This window comes from Squalius cephalus (genome assembly GCF_949319135.1).
Source record: "Squalius cephalus genome assembly, chromosome: 14".
In the NCBI taxonomy this organism is placed as follows: domain Eukaryota; kingdom Metazoa; phylum Chordata; class Actinopteri; order Cypriniformes; family Leuciscidae; genus Squalius; species Squalius cephalus.
The window spans coordinates 27,258,121-27,277,276 of record NC_137135.1 but is presented as its reverse complement, the minus strand read 5'-3'; the positions used below and the strand labels follow the sequence as shown (position 1 = coordinate 27,277,276).

At 35.2% G+C, this 19,156-nt stretch overlaps 1 protein-coding gene across 1 annotated transcript in view; it reads left to right on the top strand.

Annotated features, from left to right (window-relative positions):
• The window catches only part of macrod1 (mono-ADP ribosylhydrolase 1), a 59,828-nt gene that overhangs the window by 23,105 nt on the left and 17,567 nt on the right, over positions 1–19,156 (top strand). The window contains exon 4 of the mRNA XM_079892928.1: positions 14,884–14,913. Within this exon, the coding sequence (XP_079749054.1) occupies positions 14,884–14,913 (30 nt within the window). The remainder of the gene's footprint in view (positions 1–14,883; positions 14,914–19,156) is intronic.

The following is a 19,156-nucleotide window of genomic DNA, read 5'->3' as shown; positions in this document are numbered from 1 at the left end:
ATATTTCTCTTTTGCCCTTTTCTTCTCTTTCTTATGCTCCCAGTTACTTTGTAAATGATGCAGTCACTGGAAATAAGCAGACAATTTAAGTGCTGAATACTTCAGTGCTCACTTTCTCTCTGTTTTCAAGCACACACACACACACACACACACATACACACACACACACAATTACATATAAAAACAACCAATCATCTCTTGCTGTCCCTCAGCCAGTGCTTATGAACATCAAACACAAACACTCAAAATCAGAGCATGCACACAGGAAGAAAAATAATTAGGTTTGTCTGAATTTGACTTAATGTGGGTAAATTTGTCTTATCAGCATTTCACATAACAAGAAAGAGCAAAATGTCATAATAAACAGCCCCCTGTCAGAGTTAAGTTTGTTTTTGATCAGTTTCCCTGTTTTGTTCATGTCTGAGTTTCCATGGTTACCGTCATTAGTTCATTGGTTTCAGCTGTGTGTCATTTATTTGCTTGTTTCAGTTTGTTATTTAAGCCTCACCCTTGCCTTCACTCTTTGTCCAGTCTGTTATGTTGAGATGTGTTTGCTTGCTTTTTTGAGTAAGAATTAAACTTATTAGTGTTTTCTGAGAACCTGCGTCTTCTGTCTTCAGCTTCCATGCATGCATTGTTATACCCCCTCTGTGGGGGTGAATAAAAAGTGGCATTTTTTTTATATAAAGAGAATTCATGCATTTAGGTCAGTGAACAAAGTTGCCCACATGTTCAACAAACCCCACTCACAGAGCGAAGAGTGAAACGAACCATGTTCAGAAGCATTCTCTACTAAGCTGAGCGGTGTTTGGCTTCCTATGGGAGGCCTGTGCATTTGTTTGTTTTTTTTATAGCTCATTTAGAGCCGAACTGCAAGGCACCATGCTGTGCACGAACACGTACATGCATTTTGCGTTCTTCCCACACTACACAGTAACACTTTAAGTAGCTGAGCACAAATATAAAAAGTTGTAGCTCTGCTTGAATGGGTCTCTCTGCATGTAAATTATAAATGAGCTGTAATGATTTAACAAGCATGTGTTTGATAAGCTATGTAATTTCAATTAAGGCTGAAAAAAAGGATGTGCTTTCAGCCTATATACATGCTTTAATTCAGTTTTGACATAAAATGCAAGTTATTTTGTATGTCCGTACTCACTCTATTAACCTGCCACATGTTTAAAAAATCAGCAGCACTTCAAAACTAGTTGCATTATCAAAGCCTAGTTCAGAGCTTGCAGCTGGTTTTTGCATGGAAAAATAAAATCCATCTATTCAGACTGTTCCGGGCCCCTTTCAGACCTTGTCCAATTATCTAGAGCCACATTCACTTTATTCATATCGCCTCCATTTAATCGATTCTAGAGCTATACAGGCAATTCTTTGAGACCCATTTTACCTATAAACTCTGCCTGCCCCAGACACAATCTCCTCTATCATGCTTTCTTTCAGACAACGCTGTCTTTTCTTGACTGGTTCACGGCAGGCGAGGCACATCTAGAGATCTATGTCTAACAGAAGAGTGTTTGATTCAGACGAAATAAAAAATTACTTTGTGTCAATGACCAAAACGGCCACATTGATTAATAAATGACTCTGACGTAGGTCCTGTGTCTATGACAACCCTGGCCTGGCAGAGGATAAGACAAAACACTCATTGTTGTGTGGGTGCTGTTCCCCCTCCAAGAGAGCAAGACAAGTCTGTCTGCATTTCCGCCCTTAAAAAGGACATTACTAAGAGCTCAGAGCTATCTGAAGCTGTGAATCAATCTCCGTACTGTAATACACAATGAATCAATAACTTAAAAATTTTGATCCGGTTGGAGTATTTTATAAGATTAGAGTAAGTGGTTTAAAAGAAGAGTATTGGTGTCATAAGTAACCTTGTTCAGCTTTCTCAGATTTTCCAGAAGTGGTTTGATTGTGGTCATTGATGTTGTGTATACACTCACTTTCTAGGAGTACGAAATAAAAGTGCTCAATGAATGAAAGAAAAAATGAATTGATGTAGTGCTATGTGTTTGCCATGTTTTGTTCATGTTGTTCAATTGAGGTGGAAGATTGGCTTGTATCTAAATTGGTATAAAGAATTGTGGAATTTCACTGGTATGTGAAATGTTAGTATTGTGACAGCTTTTATTTTCAGCAATATATGTATATATACATGCATATATGCTCAGGGGTAATTAAGTGTAAAAAATAATGCAAAAATGGATCCTCTTTTATTGGAAAAACAACATTTTATCAAACTTTGATAATTGTCTTGAACAAAAAACAACTTTAAACAACTGAGAAGATAGTACTCAAACTACATTTTATAAAAATCACCTGTCAAGTTTGTAATATATATTGCATCATATTATACACACATACACAGAATTACAGTATTTCAAAATATCTGTCTTGGCGAGTATTCACGCAAACATTATCTGTTATGTCTTATGTGAACCTTTGGTTAACTGTTGGGGAAAAACATCTGATGTGTAACATTATTTTAGATCCGTGCGGTACACTAGGTCTAGGCTGTCTGTTTAATTAATGTTAAACAATTGTGGGTATCATGGAAGAAAAAGTTGAATATATATTTTTCCTAGATATATAAAAAATATTTGGTTTTGACTTGGTGTGTGCCAAATTTGGTGTTATTACCAGGGATTTTAAGGTATGGTTGCTAAGTGATTTTGTTTTGGAACCTTCAGAAAACTTTATCTCGATTTTGCTCAAAATTGACTTTGCTGACTCTATCGACTTTAAACAGGTGCAGCTCATTCATTTTTTGTCAGAAGCAAACAAATCATACATCATTTTGAATTTTTTAACAGAGAATGTGAAAACTAGTTTTTGAAAATTTGTTCATTGCGACTAATTTTGCCAGCACGGGTCACATATATATGTGTATATGTATTGTGTGTATATATATATATATATGTATGTATGTGTGTGTGTGTATATATATATATATATTAGGGCCGGGACTCGTTTTAAAAAATTTATCTAATTAATTAGAGGCTTTGTAATTAATTAATCGAAATTAATCGCATTTTAATTGCATATAAATTAGGGCTGTCAATCAATTAAAAATAATTGTGTTGAACATGTTATTGAAATAATGTTCAAATGTTCAAAGGGTGAGCATTGAAATAATTGTGCCTAGCAAATAATCAATACAATACAATTGAAGATTATTAAATTATTGAACATTATTAAATTATACATTTAATATTAAATTATATTATATTTATATATTATATTAAATTATAAACATTATTTACACTTGCTTTACAGGTTTTTAACATTACTTCGAAAATGCTGCAATTTAAAGTTTGAGATGTTTTTCATGTTTTAGAAAGTATTTTTAGACTTCTGTTTTTTTACAATCTTTAGCATGTGTTATATTTTTAATGTGTTTAATGTGTTTAAGCCATTGCTGCAAGTAATTTGACAGTTAACAATATTTGAGTGTACAGTTAATCACAAATTCAGTCAGCATTGCCATGACTCATGCTCCAACTGCAAACAGGTTGTAATTGAATGTACAATTGTATTATCCCATGATGAAAGGTAAGACGGTGAAACAACGTCACGATATCAACGTTGATTCAATTTGCAAAACCGAAGCATAATTCAACATTGGTTCAGTGTCGACATAGCTGCTACAATCTTTATTCACCAATATTGAAAGAAGAGACAGTGAAACAACGTCACAAAATCAACGTTGATTCGTTTTGCAAAATCGAAACATATAATCCAACACTGATTCGACCTTGGTCCCTTACGTTCACCGGTGAATCAACGTTGAAATGCCGGCTGTTTTTTTATAAGTAAATGTTCCAATCAATGATCCAGGCAGCGCCAGCGCGTTCTCGTCTCCCTCCTTCATTTTACAGTCGAATGGTGGCTAGAACAGCTCCAGGTTCAAAGGTCAATACGGAATGGATTACCGGTAATCTGCTTTATTTTTTTTAACGCGTTATTTTTTCTCAGATTAATTAATCGAAATTAACGCGTTAATATCACAGCCCTAATATATATATATATATATATATATATATATATATATATATATATAACATGAACTAAAATGAATGACTCATCATTAATTAATCATAATTTAACATCATAATTTATCATACCCACTGCTAAATGCAATTAAGATTAAAGTCCCCGTGAACCGGAAGTTGCAAACGACTTTTCTCCAGTGTTATGACGTATTTCCAAGTGAAACGGAATATTGAACAGAGGGCAGGGTTTTACTTAGTGCTCCTCCTCTCCATCTCTCACTCATAGCAGACTAACGGTTTGAGGGGAGTGGTTAAGCGTTTTCAAACCAAGCCGTCAAACCTACGCCATCAGAAAAAGACGCCATTCCAGACCGGAAGTAACTTTTCAGATTTTGATTAAAGATTACCATGTTAAAAATTTTTTTTTTTTTATATTCACTTGCACGGATTAATTGTTCACCACAAGACTAGTAATATGCGCTAACAAAGTAAATAGGGTCAATTTTGATTTCATGGGGACTTTAAGTTAAAGGGTTATTGAACAGAACCATTCTTACCAGAAAATGTAGAGAGATCCTGTTCAACTGAGTCCAATCACCACCATGGATGTATTTACGCATTGCAAGCAGCAATAATTTTCAAAAACGTCAATGTACATTTTGTAACCGCGTTGTTGAGAGCACTGAGGTAAAAGCTCCAGATTACTGTGTTTGGTAATGCTAGGGAGTCTGGGAAATCAAGTGTGAGATTATTCCAGCTGCCAGCATAGAAAACATGAGCTAACACTGTATTATTGTAGTTTTAGAAGTACTTTCATATTGATTGGACACTTAAACGCCATACCAAAAAGCTGAGTGAATGAATGTTCCATTTTTGAATGTAGTGCCAGGGTAAGAAGAATATGGCAAGGTGTTATTTGTTTGCCATTTCATCAACAACAAAAAACCTTTCTGTTACCCAATATGGAATAAAATATGAGTTGAGAGTTGATCTAGCAACGGTGGTGATAGTTAGATCATGAAATGCTCAGTCTGTCTGCCAGCCTCAAACCACTCAACTATCTCACTTCCTCTACTTCGTCTATTCTATTTTGTGTGCAAAGTACATTAGATGCTTTGATACAAACCAGTGGCTTTGACAAAACAATTAATTAGAAACAAAGGCAATAGTCAATCATTTATAGTGAACTAGCTGTAATAATAGTGAGTGTGTAGAAGGCTCATTGTGTGTATGTTTATTTGTCTGTTTGTGCACTAGGTTTTTTCACTGCTAACAGTCTTTTTACTGTAGGTGCTGACAGTAATGACTTAAACATATTAGCCATCTGTTAGCATTTTTTCTCTGATATATGTAAAGATGTATAGAAAAGTATGTGTGAAGCAGCTTTATTCTCTATTGTTATCTGTAGAGCTGTGTTTTTATAATACAACCCACTGCAGAGTGACCCCACTGACACACACGCCACTCTCACAGGCCCAACTGTGAATTATAAAACTAAAGCTGCTGTCTAGAGATCTGCCAATGCAGATACCGCTTGAAATAAAATCAGTGAAAACAAAAACAAATCACTACACCTTCAAATATATCGAATTTGTATATTGTAAACTTGCGTTTGGTTTCTTAAAGCGTTCTTAAGAGTTACAGTTTATTCCAGAAATAAAAATTATGTCATCAATTACTCACCCTCATGTCGTTTTTAAACCCGTAAGACTTTCGTTCATCTTCAGAACACAAATGAAGATCTCTTTAATGAAATCTGAGAGCTTTCGGTCACTCCATTGACAGCCTACGCAACTACCACTTTCAAGCCCCTGAAAGGTTGTAAACACATCATTAAACTAATCCATGTGACTCCAATGGTTTAACATCAATTTTATGAAGTGACACGAGTGCTTAGTTTGCACAAAAATGTAACATAATTTACATCTTCATTTACAAAATATTAATCTCCATCACACATTCACGATAGCACCACGGCGCATGCGTGTTGTGTTGACGCGAGAGCAGTGTTGGTTGGGGTCAAAATTAGGGGCAGTCATGACCTAATGGTTAGAGGGTCAGACTTGTAACCTGAAGGTTGTGGATTGATTCTTAATACCACCAGGAAAATGTAGGTGGGGGAGTGAATGAACAGCGATCTCTTACTCTCTCAATGCCAATGACCCTGAGCAAGGCACCTACCCCCAATCGCTCCCTGGGCGTTTGCAGCAAATGTCTGCCCACTGCTCCGGGTGTGTGTGTCCACAGTTTGCAGTTAGTGAGTGTGTTCACTACTGACTAGCTCTAATGTGTGTGCACTAACTTGGATGGGTTAAAAGCAGAGGACAAATTTTCCTGAGTTGAATTGGTTGTCATGGTTATTGGTTTGATTTCGTCATTTAGTTTAGGTGTGTGTCGTTAATTATCCTTGTTTACATGTATACTTAAGTTCCTGTTTCTGTTCATGTGTACCTATGTTGAAAGCCGTTCTCTCTGTTTGGATTTACCTGCCTTGTAGATTTATTAAAGATTACGTTTTTCCTTCATCATCGTGTTCATGCACTATATGCTCTTTCAACACAGTCCTTATGACAATGTCACAAATTATATTTTTGTGCAAACAAAGCACTCGTGTCACTTCATAAAATTGAGATTAAACCACTGGAGTCACATGGATTATTTTAATGATGTTGTAATGTAATGTTTTTGTCATTGTCATTGTACATGTCATTATTATTGTAGTAAAATGTTCATAATGCAATTTTTCTCAAAACTTAATAAAATCTTGAGCTCATAATGTAATAATTTTTACATTATGAGAAATGTATTGCATTGTCCTATTGTCATAATTGTAATAGCTTTTAAAAAATAAAAAATATTAATATTCCTTTAAGGTACATTTTTAAAAATCTAAATCCAGTCTTACACTTCCAGCAAAATGCAACAGATTTAAATATTCATGCAATTATAATTATTATTATATTTTTATTACATTCAGGTTCAGTTTACAAGATTCTCAATACCGGCAGGAAATGACTGGGGTGCCCTTGAGCAAGGCACCAAACCCCCATTCGCTCCCCGGGCGCCACAGCAAAAATGGCTGCCCACTGCTCCGGGGGTGTGTGTCCACTGTGTGTGTGTGTTCACTACTCCCTACTCCTAAAGTGTGTGTGCACTAACTTGAATGGGTTAAATGCAGAGGACATATCCCGAGTATGGGTTATACTTGGCCTTCACGTCACTTAAATACCGCTGATAAAAAAAGGACTGAAATGGGCAGATTACATTATAAGTTGCTACAGTGTTTTCATAATATAATAAATTTCTCATTCAATAATCTATTACATTATGTGAAAAATCGTTATTACATTGGAAAATCATTATTACATGATGAGCTCAATATTTTATTACATTTTAACAAAATTCTTACATTATAAAAAAATTGTATTACATTAATAATGAAATAACTATTACATTATGTGCAGTTAGTACATTATGTGATTACATTAGGAGTTGCTGTCTTTAGTACCTTTCTGGGGCTTGAAAGTGGTAGTTGCGTAGGCTGTCAATGGAGGGACAGAAAGCTCTCAGATTTCATTAAAAAGATCTGAAGATGAACAAATGTCTTGCGGGTTTGTCTTTAAATGTAATGAACAATGATTATCCCATTTTTGTTTGTTTTGTTTATTTTAAGATTTAATTTTCTCTTTCTGAGCTGTGTTGCTCTCAGCCCTTTGCTCTCTTTCTCATCGCTCATCTGCATTTGACCACCATCTTAATCTGTGTTAGAGTTGATGTACTCTAAATCTGTGTAATCTGCTGTGTGAGAGTTGAGTTGGGTCTGAAGTACTTTGCTAATCCTAAATGTCTCACTCTTGATGTAGTTCATGTAGAGTTTTTGTGACCACAAGAGTTTTTTATTTATAATTTTTTTTATAGAATATTTTTAAGTATAATAATAATGCATAGCTCAAAGCTGCTTATGTACAATAAAACATGTAAGAGTAGTTGTTGGTAATCATAGTTAAAATGAGTTTGGGGTAGCTGGGCCTGTGTTTGAAGGGGTGTGTGTGTGTGTGTGTGTGTGCATAATGCAGGCCTTGCTGTACTTCTTTCATGGAGTGTAAAGTGTGTTTGTTACATACTGGCCCCACTGTTTTGGCATGGATATGAACACAGGCTGGTGTCTATACAAAACCCCCACTCTTTCCTGGTTGTTACCAACAGGGCAAGAAAAAAAGATGAGAAATAAGGAAATATGATAAAATATAGAAGGGTCACCACCATGTTAACACACACACACACACACACACACACACACACACATGCGCTCCCTCTCGCTCTTCACTTACTGCACCTTCAGAAAGCAAGATGATTTCCCTGAAGATTTATAGAGGAGTGCCTTTGGCTTTCATAAATAAGATGCAACTCAAAACTGCAATTCTTTCTTTCTTTCCTTACAAAGAGGTATCTTATTGAAAAACTAAATAGAGGTAAAAAGGAGAACTTTACTGTGAACATTAATTTAAACAACAGGATATATCCATAGAAAAAAAATATTATTAAATATAAAAGTAAGTCATAACTCAAGCAGCATGTTCTCATTTACAACCACTATAAAAATATGAATTGTGTGCTTCAGTTTATGTTAAATCACATTACAGTGTAGGACATGTCTGTAATCGCCATAAGTGTCATTTTAATATCAAATGATAGGCTATTATTAGATGTTCTACTGTATATCGTCAGTTTGCATTGTACACTCTCTCATAATCGCTAGATTGCAAAAACACATGCACTCCTGTCTGCACCAGGTTTGAAAGTACAAAAACAAATGCAAATTTTCACCAAATTGTTGAGCTACCAGTATTTAAATAGCCATCAGGAGCAAACAAGCGCATTTAGGCACTATACACAGTCACACGCCTTTAATAACAGGTCATTAAAATAAATGAGTTGGAGTCGCAATCCTGGATCTTAATTCTAAGCGCCTGCATTTAAATCCTATGTGACTGCCGCCTCAGACTGATTAAACAGGCGCTTAAGAGCAAACAAATGAAAGAGCTAACGTTACGCATTCAGCCAGAATATATCAGTTTTCTCAAAACAGCGCTTAAAAAACATATTTATACCTCCTTTCAGTTGAAGGGAAAGTTTAGCAGACCAGAGAATAAATACCTCAGCCTTCTCAGACTGACCGTTGGTAACAAGTAGCTAATATGAAGAAGTATTTAGAGCAACATACCTCAGTCTGGGTAAACGGCATCTTTCCATCGATTTCATTCAGAGAAATTTTTATTTTCTTCTTTTCTATATCGTGTGTTTTTTTTAAATGGGTTTGGATTTCCCCGTTCTCTATGTTTTAGCCGTCTCAATCTTTAGTCAGTGAGACTCGCTGTGACCGTCGTGCGCGCTCAGAATCTCTCTCTCTCTCTCTCTCTCTCTCTCTCTCTCTCTCTCTCTCTCTCTCTCTCTCCTGTCACTCAGAGCGATGCGCCTCGCGCTTTCTCTCTTTCGCGCCACTCCACCCCTTCATCTCCTCCTCCGGAGTATCGGATTTTAACATGGATCACTTTACGAACAAAACATCTATCTTTGACGTGAATATATATATATATATATATATATATATATATATATATATATACACACACACACACACATTTTAGGGTAATTTAATAAATGCTCTAATAATGCTTTAATAAATATGTATATATTAGTATGCATTAAATTTCCCTAAAATGTCAATATATATCATGCATATAAGTTTGTTTTTTATTATATCATTTAGACAACAATATATGCTACGTGTGCATATAAATATATAATAATATGAACATTCATATTCATAAAATAGCCCTATCAGCAAGGTTTTTCCTGGTTAAACATTAGCCTATTCCACTCCCAGCATTTTCCAAGCAGGCGTCTTGGTGTTTGATCACTTCCATACATAAACCACATGCATTTTTAAATAAAATTACCATCTGACTGTTTTCTCAAAGGATTTTATTTACTCAATGAAGAATATATGGAATATTTACCTTTTCATTGAGACTTGATTCGCCTTTTGAATAATGTGATTGTGTACAGCCTTATCAGCATTGTTTTTTGTGGTTATGTCATATTAAATTTTAATGCATGGCATGCAGTTTGCTGTAAGGGCCTCCCTCTCGGACTGCATGTGACTGTGAGGCTGTGTGCATGTCCTGAGCTATCAGCGCACTGAACTGTGAGTAGGATTGACTTTGACTTGCATTTTATTGTAGCCCTGCACATATAGTGAAGTAAATGTTTATGAAGATATCTTGAGAGGAGGTGTGTATAATGTACAGTGCATGTGTATTTGCGTGTTTACGAATGTGATTGTGGACACAAGCCAAGGTGTCTGCAGGGTTCTGGAGTGTCAGACATTAAGGACATCTGTTCAGACATACACACAATGTCTCTCTCTCTCACTGGTTTCACCCTCTCTCCCTGGTGGCAGGCTATTTCAGAAACACACTCTTCCGTTCCAAACACTTGACCATTACGTTTTCTGTACAACCACACTTGATTGTGTTGTGTTTGTATGACTCCTATACCATATGCTATGTGTATATTTCAGGGGCGTTTTCTCTAAGGAGGCAAGGGAGGCAGTGCCTCCTCAAAAAATAGGATGAGAAAATGAATCCATATTACAAAAATTAAATAACGCAAATATTACAAAATGTGTCATTAAAAAGTGTATAAATCACTAGTTTTTCTAAAGTAACACTGTCCAAAAACAACACCAGCAGGTAAAGTTACAGCGGGACGCAGCATCTCTCTTGCCTCCCCTGAGCCCATTGAGTTTTAACAGACCCCCTAAAGAATGCGGTGGATTGGTGGGGGGTAATTGAGAATGAATGGGGGAAAGTCACGTGAGAGGAGGCAATGCCTCCATTGTGCTATAATTTGATGTGGTTTGTTATGATTGGCTATGAGTGGTTCACGTGATAATCCCGTCTCTTGTTTTCGTGCGTGTTCCGCGTTCGCAAAACAGTCTGAATGAACAAAATGATTGGGTCAATGGGAAGACTAATTAAAAAGTAAGTAAACCGCTCAGCCATTTAGATATCACCACCTTGCCAAGTCAAAATCAAACTTGAAATGGCCTAAAAACATGATGACTGTGTTTTTTAGAGGAAATTAAAGTATATATACAATGGGGCTAAAGGCACAATGGGGTAAAAGGTGCATTTGATTTGATTTTTCTCTAAACTAGATGGTACAACTTGCCACAGCACTTTCCAAAACATCCGTTTTTCAAGATGCATGTGGAAATTTGTCTGATCCTTGACGTGATTGCGGGCAGCAACGCAAAATTGATTCTGTGCTAATTTGATCTAATATTTGATGTTTTTTTTTAAATGTTGCTAAGTAGAAAATGAGAATTGCTAAAATTATTCATATATTTTGAGACAAAGGTGGTCTTAATGATTTTCAGTTTTGTTCAAGATAATTAAAGCAACAGTTTTTCAATAACGGAAGAATATGTAAGGTATTTGGGGTAAAATGCGCCCCTGCTGTTGGGGCAAAAGGCACAATAATTAACATGATAATAAAAAGCTGGCTGATTTTCAATTTGTTGACATGACATGGTTAGATTCAGATGGTAAATATCATATATTAAGTTGGGTGTCCACCTTGATAATCCCCATATTTATAATGAAACCATCATTTTTTAAAAATTATAATATTAATCATATAATATAATAGATTATAATTTATTGTTACTACTGTAAATTTATATTAAATTATCTTCAATGTTTTCAAAATCTTTACTTTTTCTAATAATTTTGTTTTTGTATTTTTAAAATATATTTGTTTTAATATTTTAATGATAGTATATTTTTTAAATAAAAATGAATTCTTTTTAAACAGAAAACAGTACAAACTTTGCTGAAGTGATTGTTTTGAAGTATTAACTTAGACATTATTAAAAACATATTTTAGCTTAAGTATTTGTATTAATACTTTGTGCCTTTTGCCCCACGCTGGTGAGCCTTTTACACTGTGTGGTAAAAAAAAAACTGTTTTTAAACTGATTTTTAAACAAAATAACCCTTTAATGATTTATTTTCACACAAAATCTGTTGCTCCATCAATGTTCCATACAAACATATATTTTTTTCCTGCAATCATGGGAGTAGTGAAAAGCACATTTGTCTTTAGCTCCATTGTACCCTATCTTCATGTCTGTGACCAGTGTTTACTGAGCTTGATGACTAAATTGTTACTGCCTTTAGTTATTATTTTGGAATAAATGCAAAAATGCTTAACTCTAACTTGATGAGATTTATACTTGGTTTTAATAAATGGAACATGAATTACATTGTTAATGTAAAAATAAAAAAATAGAATTGTATTTGATTTCCTTTTTTCTTTTTTAATGTAATGTAATGTTTATTTAACCAGAAAAATGTGACAACATTAAGTGTAACTTTTACATTTGATTTATTAAAAAAAGAAGAACACACAAAAAAACTATATATATATATATATTTTTTAAACTGTGAGGACTTTGCCTCATTTCAAAACACCACTGCATGCCTCTGATATAAATGAAAAATATGAGCTGGAACTTTTCTGTCAGCTCTTCTTATTAATGCATTTATTATAAAATACAAAAAAAGAAATGTAAATGATGCAAACTCATGCTGTGCTGTTTTTGAAGAAAAAAAAGACCTTTTCTCTTTTGTTCTTTTCATCTTTTCATTTATGGAGTTTTTGTACCTATGTTGTTGCACGTTCTTGATATACCGCCCAGCTTTTATCTTTGTCTCTCTCTGCCTCTCGTCCACGTCCGTCCCTCCTCTCACCCCCAACCTTCTGTTGAACTTTTTTTTTATTCTCAACTATTCATCCTTTTGTTTTTCTTTTTTCTAATCCCTCTCCGTGATCCTAATCCGCCCGTAAACTCGTCATTGGCGTATATTGCCTCTTGCTGTGTGCTTTGCTGTGCAGAGTCGAATTGACACTAAGAATCAGCGCAGTATTTTTGTTTACAATCCCAACCTCGGTATTGATGTTCATGCACATTGTTTTCATCGCAGATCCATTTCATCCTGCCTGAAAGGAATTGTTACAGTTCTGAATAAGAAGATTGCATTTTGTGAACACATTCCCGCATACAATCTCATCATGTCAATATGCCTCACAGAGCTGTGTGAGTGTGTGTGTGTGGTGTGTGCGAACATCATCATCTCTACGGTACTACTGTCACCCTTCCCCTGGGTAAGACACCGCACACAGGGTTTAAGCAGATGGTAAATCTCTCTCCCTGGGGTATCATCAACTTACAGCCTTCGCTCATTCTCTCTCCCACTGTTTTGCTCTGTCCTTCCTCGTGCATATCTGAACCCTTTTTCCTTCTCACTTGTAGTTTTTTTCCCTCTGACAGACAGGAAAGAAAGGGGCCTCCACTTGCAAATTACATCTTTCCTGCTCTGTCTCTCCTGTGTCTCTCATCTCGTCTGTCTCCATCTCTCCTCCTTTGCCCTCCCTGTGTAATTAACTAGGTTTCAGTAACAAACCTTTGGGCTTTGGGGTTGCTATGGTTACCTCTCTCTCCATACTGTTTTCTGTTTGTCAGTCTATCTAAATTGTGCGTGTGTATGTGTTTGTGCTTTTTTCTGTGGCTGTGTGTCTATTCATTTGAAAAAATGTGTTTGTCTGGGCTTACATTAACTCCATCTGGTAAATTATTTGTTGGCTCATAAGCTCGTCACTTATCATGCAGTTTAATAATGTCCATGTGCAGAGGTGTAATGAATTTTAAATGGGAAAATATAATCCGCTATCTTATTGCTCATTTGTGTTTTAGCTTCACTGCCTGATCATGAAACAGCGTTGTTTCACTTCTGGTTTGTTGTGCGACAGCCTCGTACTTGAACTCAAATCTGTGCAACGTGGTTTGATGTGCACAGAGGCAATTTTTCCTTTTTGTGGAGATTGATAGATAAAAATATTTAGCAGTATATTTCATTCATATCTTATAATGGAAAAAGCAGCTCTTTATCTACAAGTTAAATCTTTGGTTTCACCTATGACACATGGTTCAGGACCCTGCTTTTTCCTGTATTGATGCAAATGTCAATTAGCACATTGGATGACCAGGCTCAGACACATCTGTACAGTCTGACAAAAGAAAATTAATTTATTATATTTTATTTTAATGGTTTTAGTTTTTAAAGGTACAGTATGATTTCATTGTCCGCTGAGCAAAAAAAAAAAAAAAAAGTCAAGAAATATTTATGACCCTTTTAAACAGGCTTCTTCAGATAATGGACAATCTCCATTGTCATACTGTATACAGTAGATATTATATTATATTGTATTATATTAAATGATATTATATTTTTAAAGAAATTGTTTTATTCAGCAACGGCGCATTAAGAAATTTCTATATTAAATAAATTATTTTTCTATTGATCAAAAAAAGTATAACGCTATTAAAAAAAATTAAGCAGCAAAACATAATAATAATAAAATTCAAATCAGCATATTATAATGATTTCTGAAGAATCATGTGACACTGAAGACTGGAGTAATGATGCTGAAAATTCAGCTTTGCATCACAGGAATAAATTACTTTTTAAAAATATATTGTAATATGTCACATTGGTACTTATCTTACCAAATAAAGATTATCATAATAAAAGTCTATTCAAAAACAATAAAAAAATCTTCCCGGCCCCAAACGTTTGAACGGTAGCGTAAATTGAGTTGAGGTTCTTTAATTCTTGTCCTTGAACTTTTCCCCTCTGATTAAATTTGTATTGTCAGTCACCAGTAAGGTATTACTTCCTTTTAAGTCACTGTTTGCTGTAATGTCTCTTGACATCTTCCCTGAAGAGTCCTCTGTTTCTTTTTGTCGTTTCAGCTAACAAGACACTTCTGGGTGGAGGAGGAGGTGAGTCAATTCTTTTTTCTCCCCTCTTTTTCAGAGGCTGAATGAGACAAATGTAGAGACAGCTCAAGAGGGAAAAGACATTAAAGGAGAGAAGCATCGGCGAGGTGAGAGGAATTAGAAGGTGAAAGAGAGCAAGTGAGAATCAGCAGGTGGAAACAAAGGTGAGAGAGTGAGAACGTATGTGTGTGATGGGAGCTGTTGTCAGCCTGAGGCTTTGCACTTTTCTGAATTTGAACAGACAATCTCTGAAAGCCCTGTGAGTGAGAACAGAGATTCTATTTGAGGAGCAAAAGAGCGATTAGAGACCCAGTGAGAAGAAATGAGCGCTAAACTCTTAAACCATCTCTGATAGAGCCGCCCTGATAGAACACACACACACATACGCGCCCACAAACATCGACAAGAGAAAAACAATTCATCAGCAGATTCTGAATATAATGGAGAAATTAAAGAGAGACTGTGCTTTTTCAAAACTGTTTGCTCACTGTGATGTATTAAAAAGTACTTGGATCTGACAAGACGGTAGATTTTCTCAGAAATACAGTAAAGCCTTCAGATTCCTGCCTTCTATCTGTACGTTCAAATATTCATCAAACAATGAGCTCTTTGGCATTCCAGCTGCACAAACAGTTAAGTCTTAACTCAAATTTAAGGGGACTATAACAAAAAGTACCAAGCTGCAAAGGTATCTGGATATGGTCCCATGGTAATTCTGTGTAGTTTTGAACATGTTCCATGTTGCAATATTGACATTGTTTAATATCCAACATATAAACTACAGCCCATCACATAAGTAGGTTTCTCCTGAGGATCAGTAACTACATCTGCAATTATCTCAGAGTTGCACTTTTAGTCATTAGTTACGGGCCTGTAATGTTCCTGCTCCCGGGAGGTTCTAAATAACGAGTGTGTAACATGTAACAACTGTTTTTTCCAATAGACTGTGCACTGTGTGAAATCACCTCTAACCTCAAATAGCAACAGTATAATATCAGCACACACGTTTCCACCAGACTGGCTGCTAAACCATCTTGACAGAATTAAAGAGAGAGTTCATCATTCTCTCATCATTGACTCATCCTCATGTTGTTCCAAACTTGTATTTATTAATTTATTTCTTCTGTGGAACACAAAAGAAGATATTTTAAAAAATATATTTTTTTCTATTCAGTACAATAACAAAAAATCAACGGGACCCATTTCTGTTCAGACCCCAGCGCTCTTTAGAATATCTTATTTTGTGCTCCTCAGAAGAAAGAAAGTCATACAGGTTCGGAAAGACATGAGGGTGAGTGATGATCATTTTTGGGTTAATAACCTCAGAACCGTATTCAAAAGTAAAAGACACACTTCTCTGGAATACTTGTTTGTAATTGGTAAATCATGGCATTCTTTGGTTAAGTAATTTTATAAAGTGACTGTTAAACCGTATATTTGACAGTAGTTACCAGTTCCTACAAAAAGGTTGAAAATTGCTTTACTTATTTTGATGAGTTAAAGCAATGTAAATATAAATGTTGTCATACCTTATTGATCATATTTTTTTTACAGTGCAGTGCTATTTTCATGTCTCCCTGATCACTTTGTGATCTTTTTCTTCTCACATAAATAAAATAGGCTATTATGTCATAAATAAATGAACATAAAATGCCACTTTGAGTTTAAATTTTTGTATTTATTTATTCATATATTTTGTTGCCAGATAATGTACAATTATTATCACAAAGGAAACCACCTTCTTTAAAATTACATAACAAATTATGATCCCTTAAAAGAAAAAAATATTACACACAACAAACAAACTATTGCCATGTGTGACTCTATTAATGAGCATTGTTATGGAAATGCAACAACTGTCAATAGCTGTGTTAACAACTGTACTACATATCTTATTTTTTGCTTGCAAATCCTAAAACTAACTACAAACTTCAAATGGTTTATGTTAACTCTGATCTACACTACCGTTCAAAAGTTTGGGGTCAGTAAGATTTAATTTGTTATTTTTTTTTAAAGAATCAAGAAAAGTGACAGTAAAGACATTTATAATCTTAAAAGATTTTGATTTCAAATAAATTCTGTTCTTTCTGAACATTCTATTGATCAAAGAATCCTGGGGGGGAAAATGGATCACAGTTTCCACAAAAATATTATGCAGCACAACTGTTTTCAACATTATAAAATGTTTCTTGAGCACCAAATCAGCATATTAGAATGATTTCTGAAGGATCATGTGACACTGAAGACATGTTTAGTAACGGACATTAACAAAGGTTAATCAGTGCTGCACAAATATATTGCTCATGTTTAGTTTATGTAAGTTAATGCACTAATTAATGTTTTCAAATGAGACCTTATTGTAAAGTGTTACCCAAAAATCTTATCAACCCCAAACTTTTGAACGGTGGTTTACAAATTGGTTGTATACAGTCTTTGTAAGAGGTGCGTGTGCATTTTGAAAGTGAATTGCAAGATCTTAGGTATATAATTTACGATAGTAGAGTGCTATGCAAATTAACCGAAATGTCCAACTGTTGACTCAGTATTTACGCATATGCATGTGTGTCGATTGTAAGCGTGTGCAGTTCTTGCTCTCTGCCCGTGTTAAGTGCCTGCCCGTTAGCTAATCAATACTAGTGATAAATCTGCACTTGAGAATCCTACTCATCAGAACCACGTCTCACACACACAAACACAAATTCAGAAGTGCGCACTGCTGTATATTGACCTGTTTTTTTTCTGTAGTTACTCAAACACAAATGGCAAAAGCGATTGATTTAGGCCCGACCTTCACCTCCCTCAGTTTAAACCTCCCTGTCAGTTTGTTCCTCTGCATGTCTTTCAATTCTTTCTCTCTGTTTTACTCCGAACTCATCTTTCTGTTTCACTGCCCTACCCCATCACCTCTTCTCCTCACTCCATAACACTCCAACACCTCTTTTCTCTCTATTTCTGTCGGCAGTACGCAAACACATCAGCTTTCTCAGTATCACACTCTCTCCCTCTCTTTTTGTTGGCTCCACTCCTGAGGTTTGTTAAGACAAACCTGGGTGATAATTAGGCAGGGACAAACTATACATCAGGGAGGACACAGCCTCAGAGCATTGCATGCAGAGAGAGAGATGAGGGGTGAGTCTCTGCCTGTTGGTGTTTAAAGCAGGAAAAGCACTAAAGCTGAGAGGGCAAAAACAAGAGGATGTGTTTAAAACAACAGAAGAGAGAATAAAGAAAAGCATAGATGAGTTAGGTGGTATATAGTTTGTTTCGGATACTGTTTTTCAAACTCTAGCACCATTTATTCTCGGTCAGCATTTCTGATGCACTGTAAAAGTCTATTAAGTATTCTGGGCTTTTCTTTTTTCAGTAATAAAATAAACATCCTTAAAACAAACATTTCTAGACTAGAATAGAATGTTTTTGAAGGAAGTTTTTTTATTACAAGAAGAAAAAATTTGCCAGTAAAGTTAAATAAGCCTAAATTCAAGATATAGTCTCTGAAATCTAAATGATAACGATATAATACGATAATGTGTATAATAAGGCTGGTTTTCAGAGAATGTCTTGAATTAGGCTTGTTTTTCTTGCCGCGTTGGCAATTAGTTTTGTCTTTTATTCTTTATGACTTTTATTCATTAAATATTGTGTTAAAATAAAAAAAAATTAACTCTATAAACAAGTCTTATTATCTTACACAATGTATGTTTAAAGGATGTTTTGATATTTTACTGGAAAACAAGAAAAAATACTGATTAATAAAATTGTTTATTTGCTGTGTACTAGACAGGAAGACACAAATGGAAAAAGAAATAAAGAAGAGAGTCTGCGAGTGAGTGATGAAATTAATTCATGCTGGATTTCCTAGTTTCACGGTCAGATGGATCATATTTGTAAATGGCACATATAACTATAGGCGATCAAAATGTTCTGTTCATTAAAGTAGGAGACATCAGTCCTGAAGCTCAAAGCTGAGAAAGCTCCAGATTGTACAAAAGGACACAGTGACATTAGAGTATCTTTGGGTTTTGTTGTGTTTGTGGTATAATGTTGAATTTTGGCATATGGCTGTGTGTTTTTTAGCAACCTGGAAAGCTACACATGGATAAGTATTGATTGATTGTTTTATTTTATGAGTGAAAAGGTGTGTTCTGTTCTCCACTTGGCACTGAGTGTAATGTTGGTATTCTGGTTTAAAACCCAGAACGGCAGGCATATGTTTAGAAAGAGATTGTGCTTTGGTGTGAGGGAT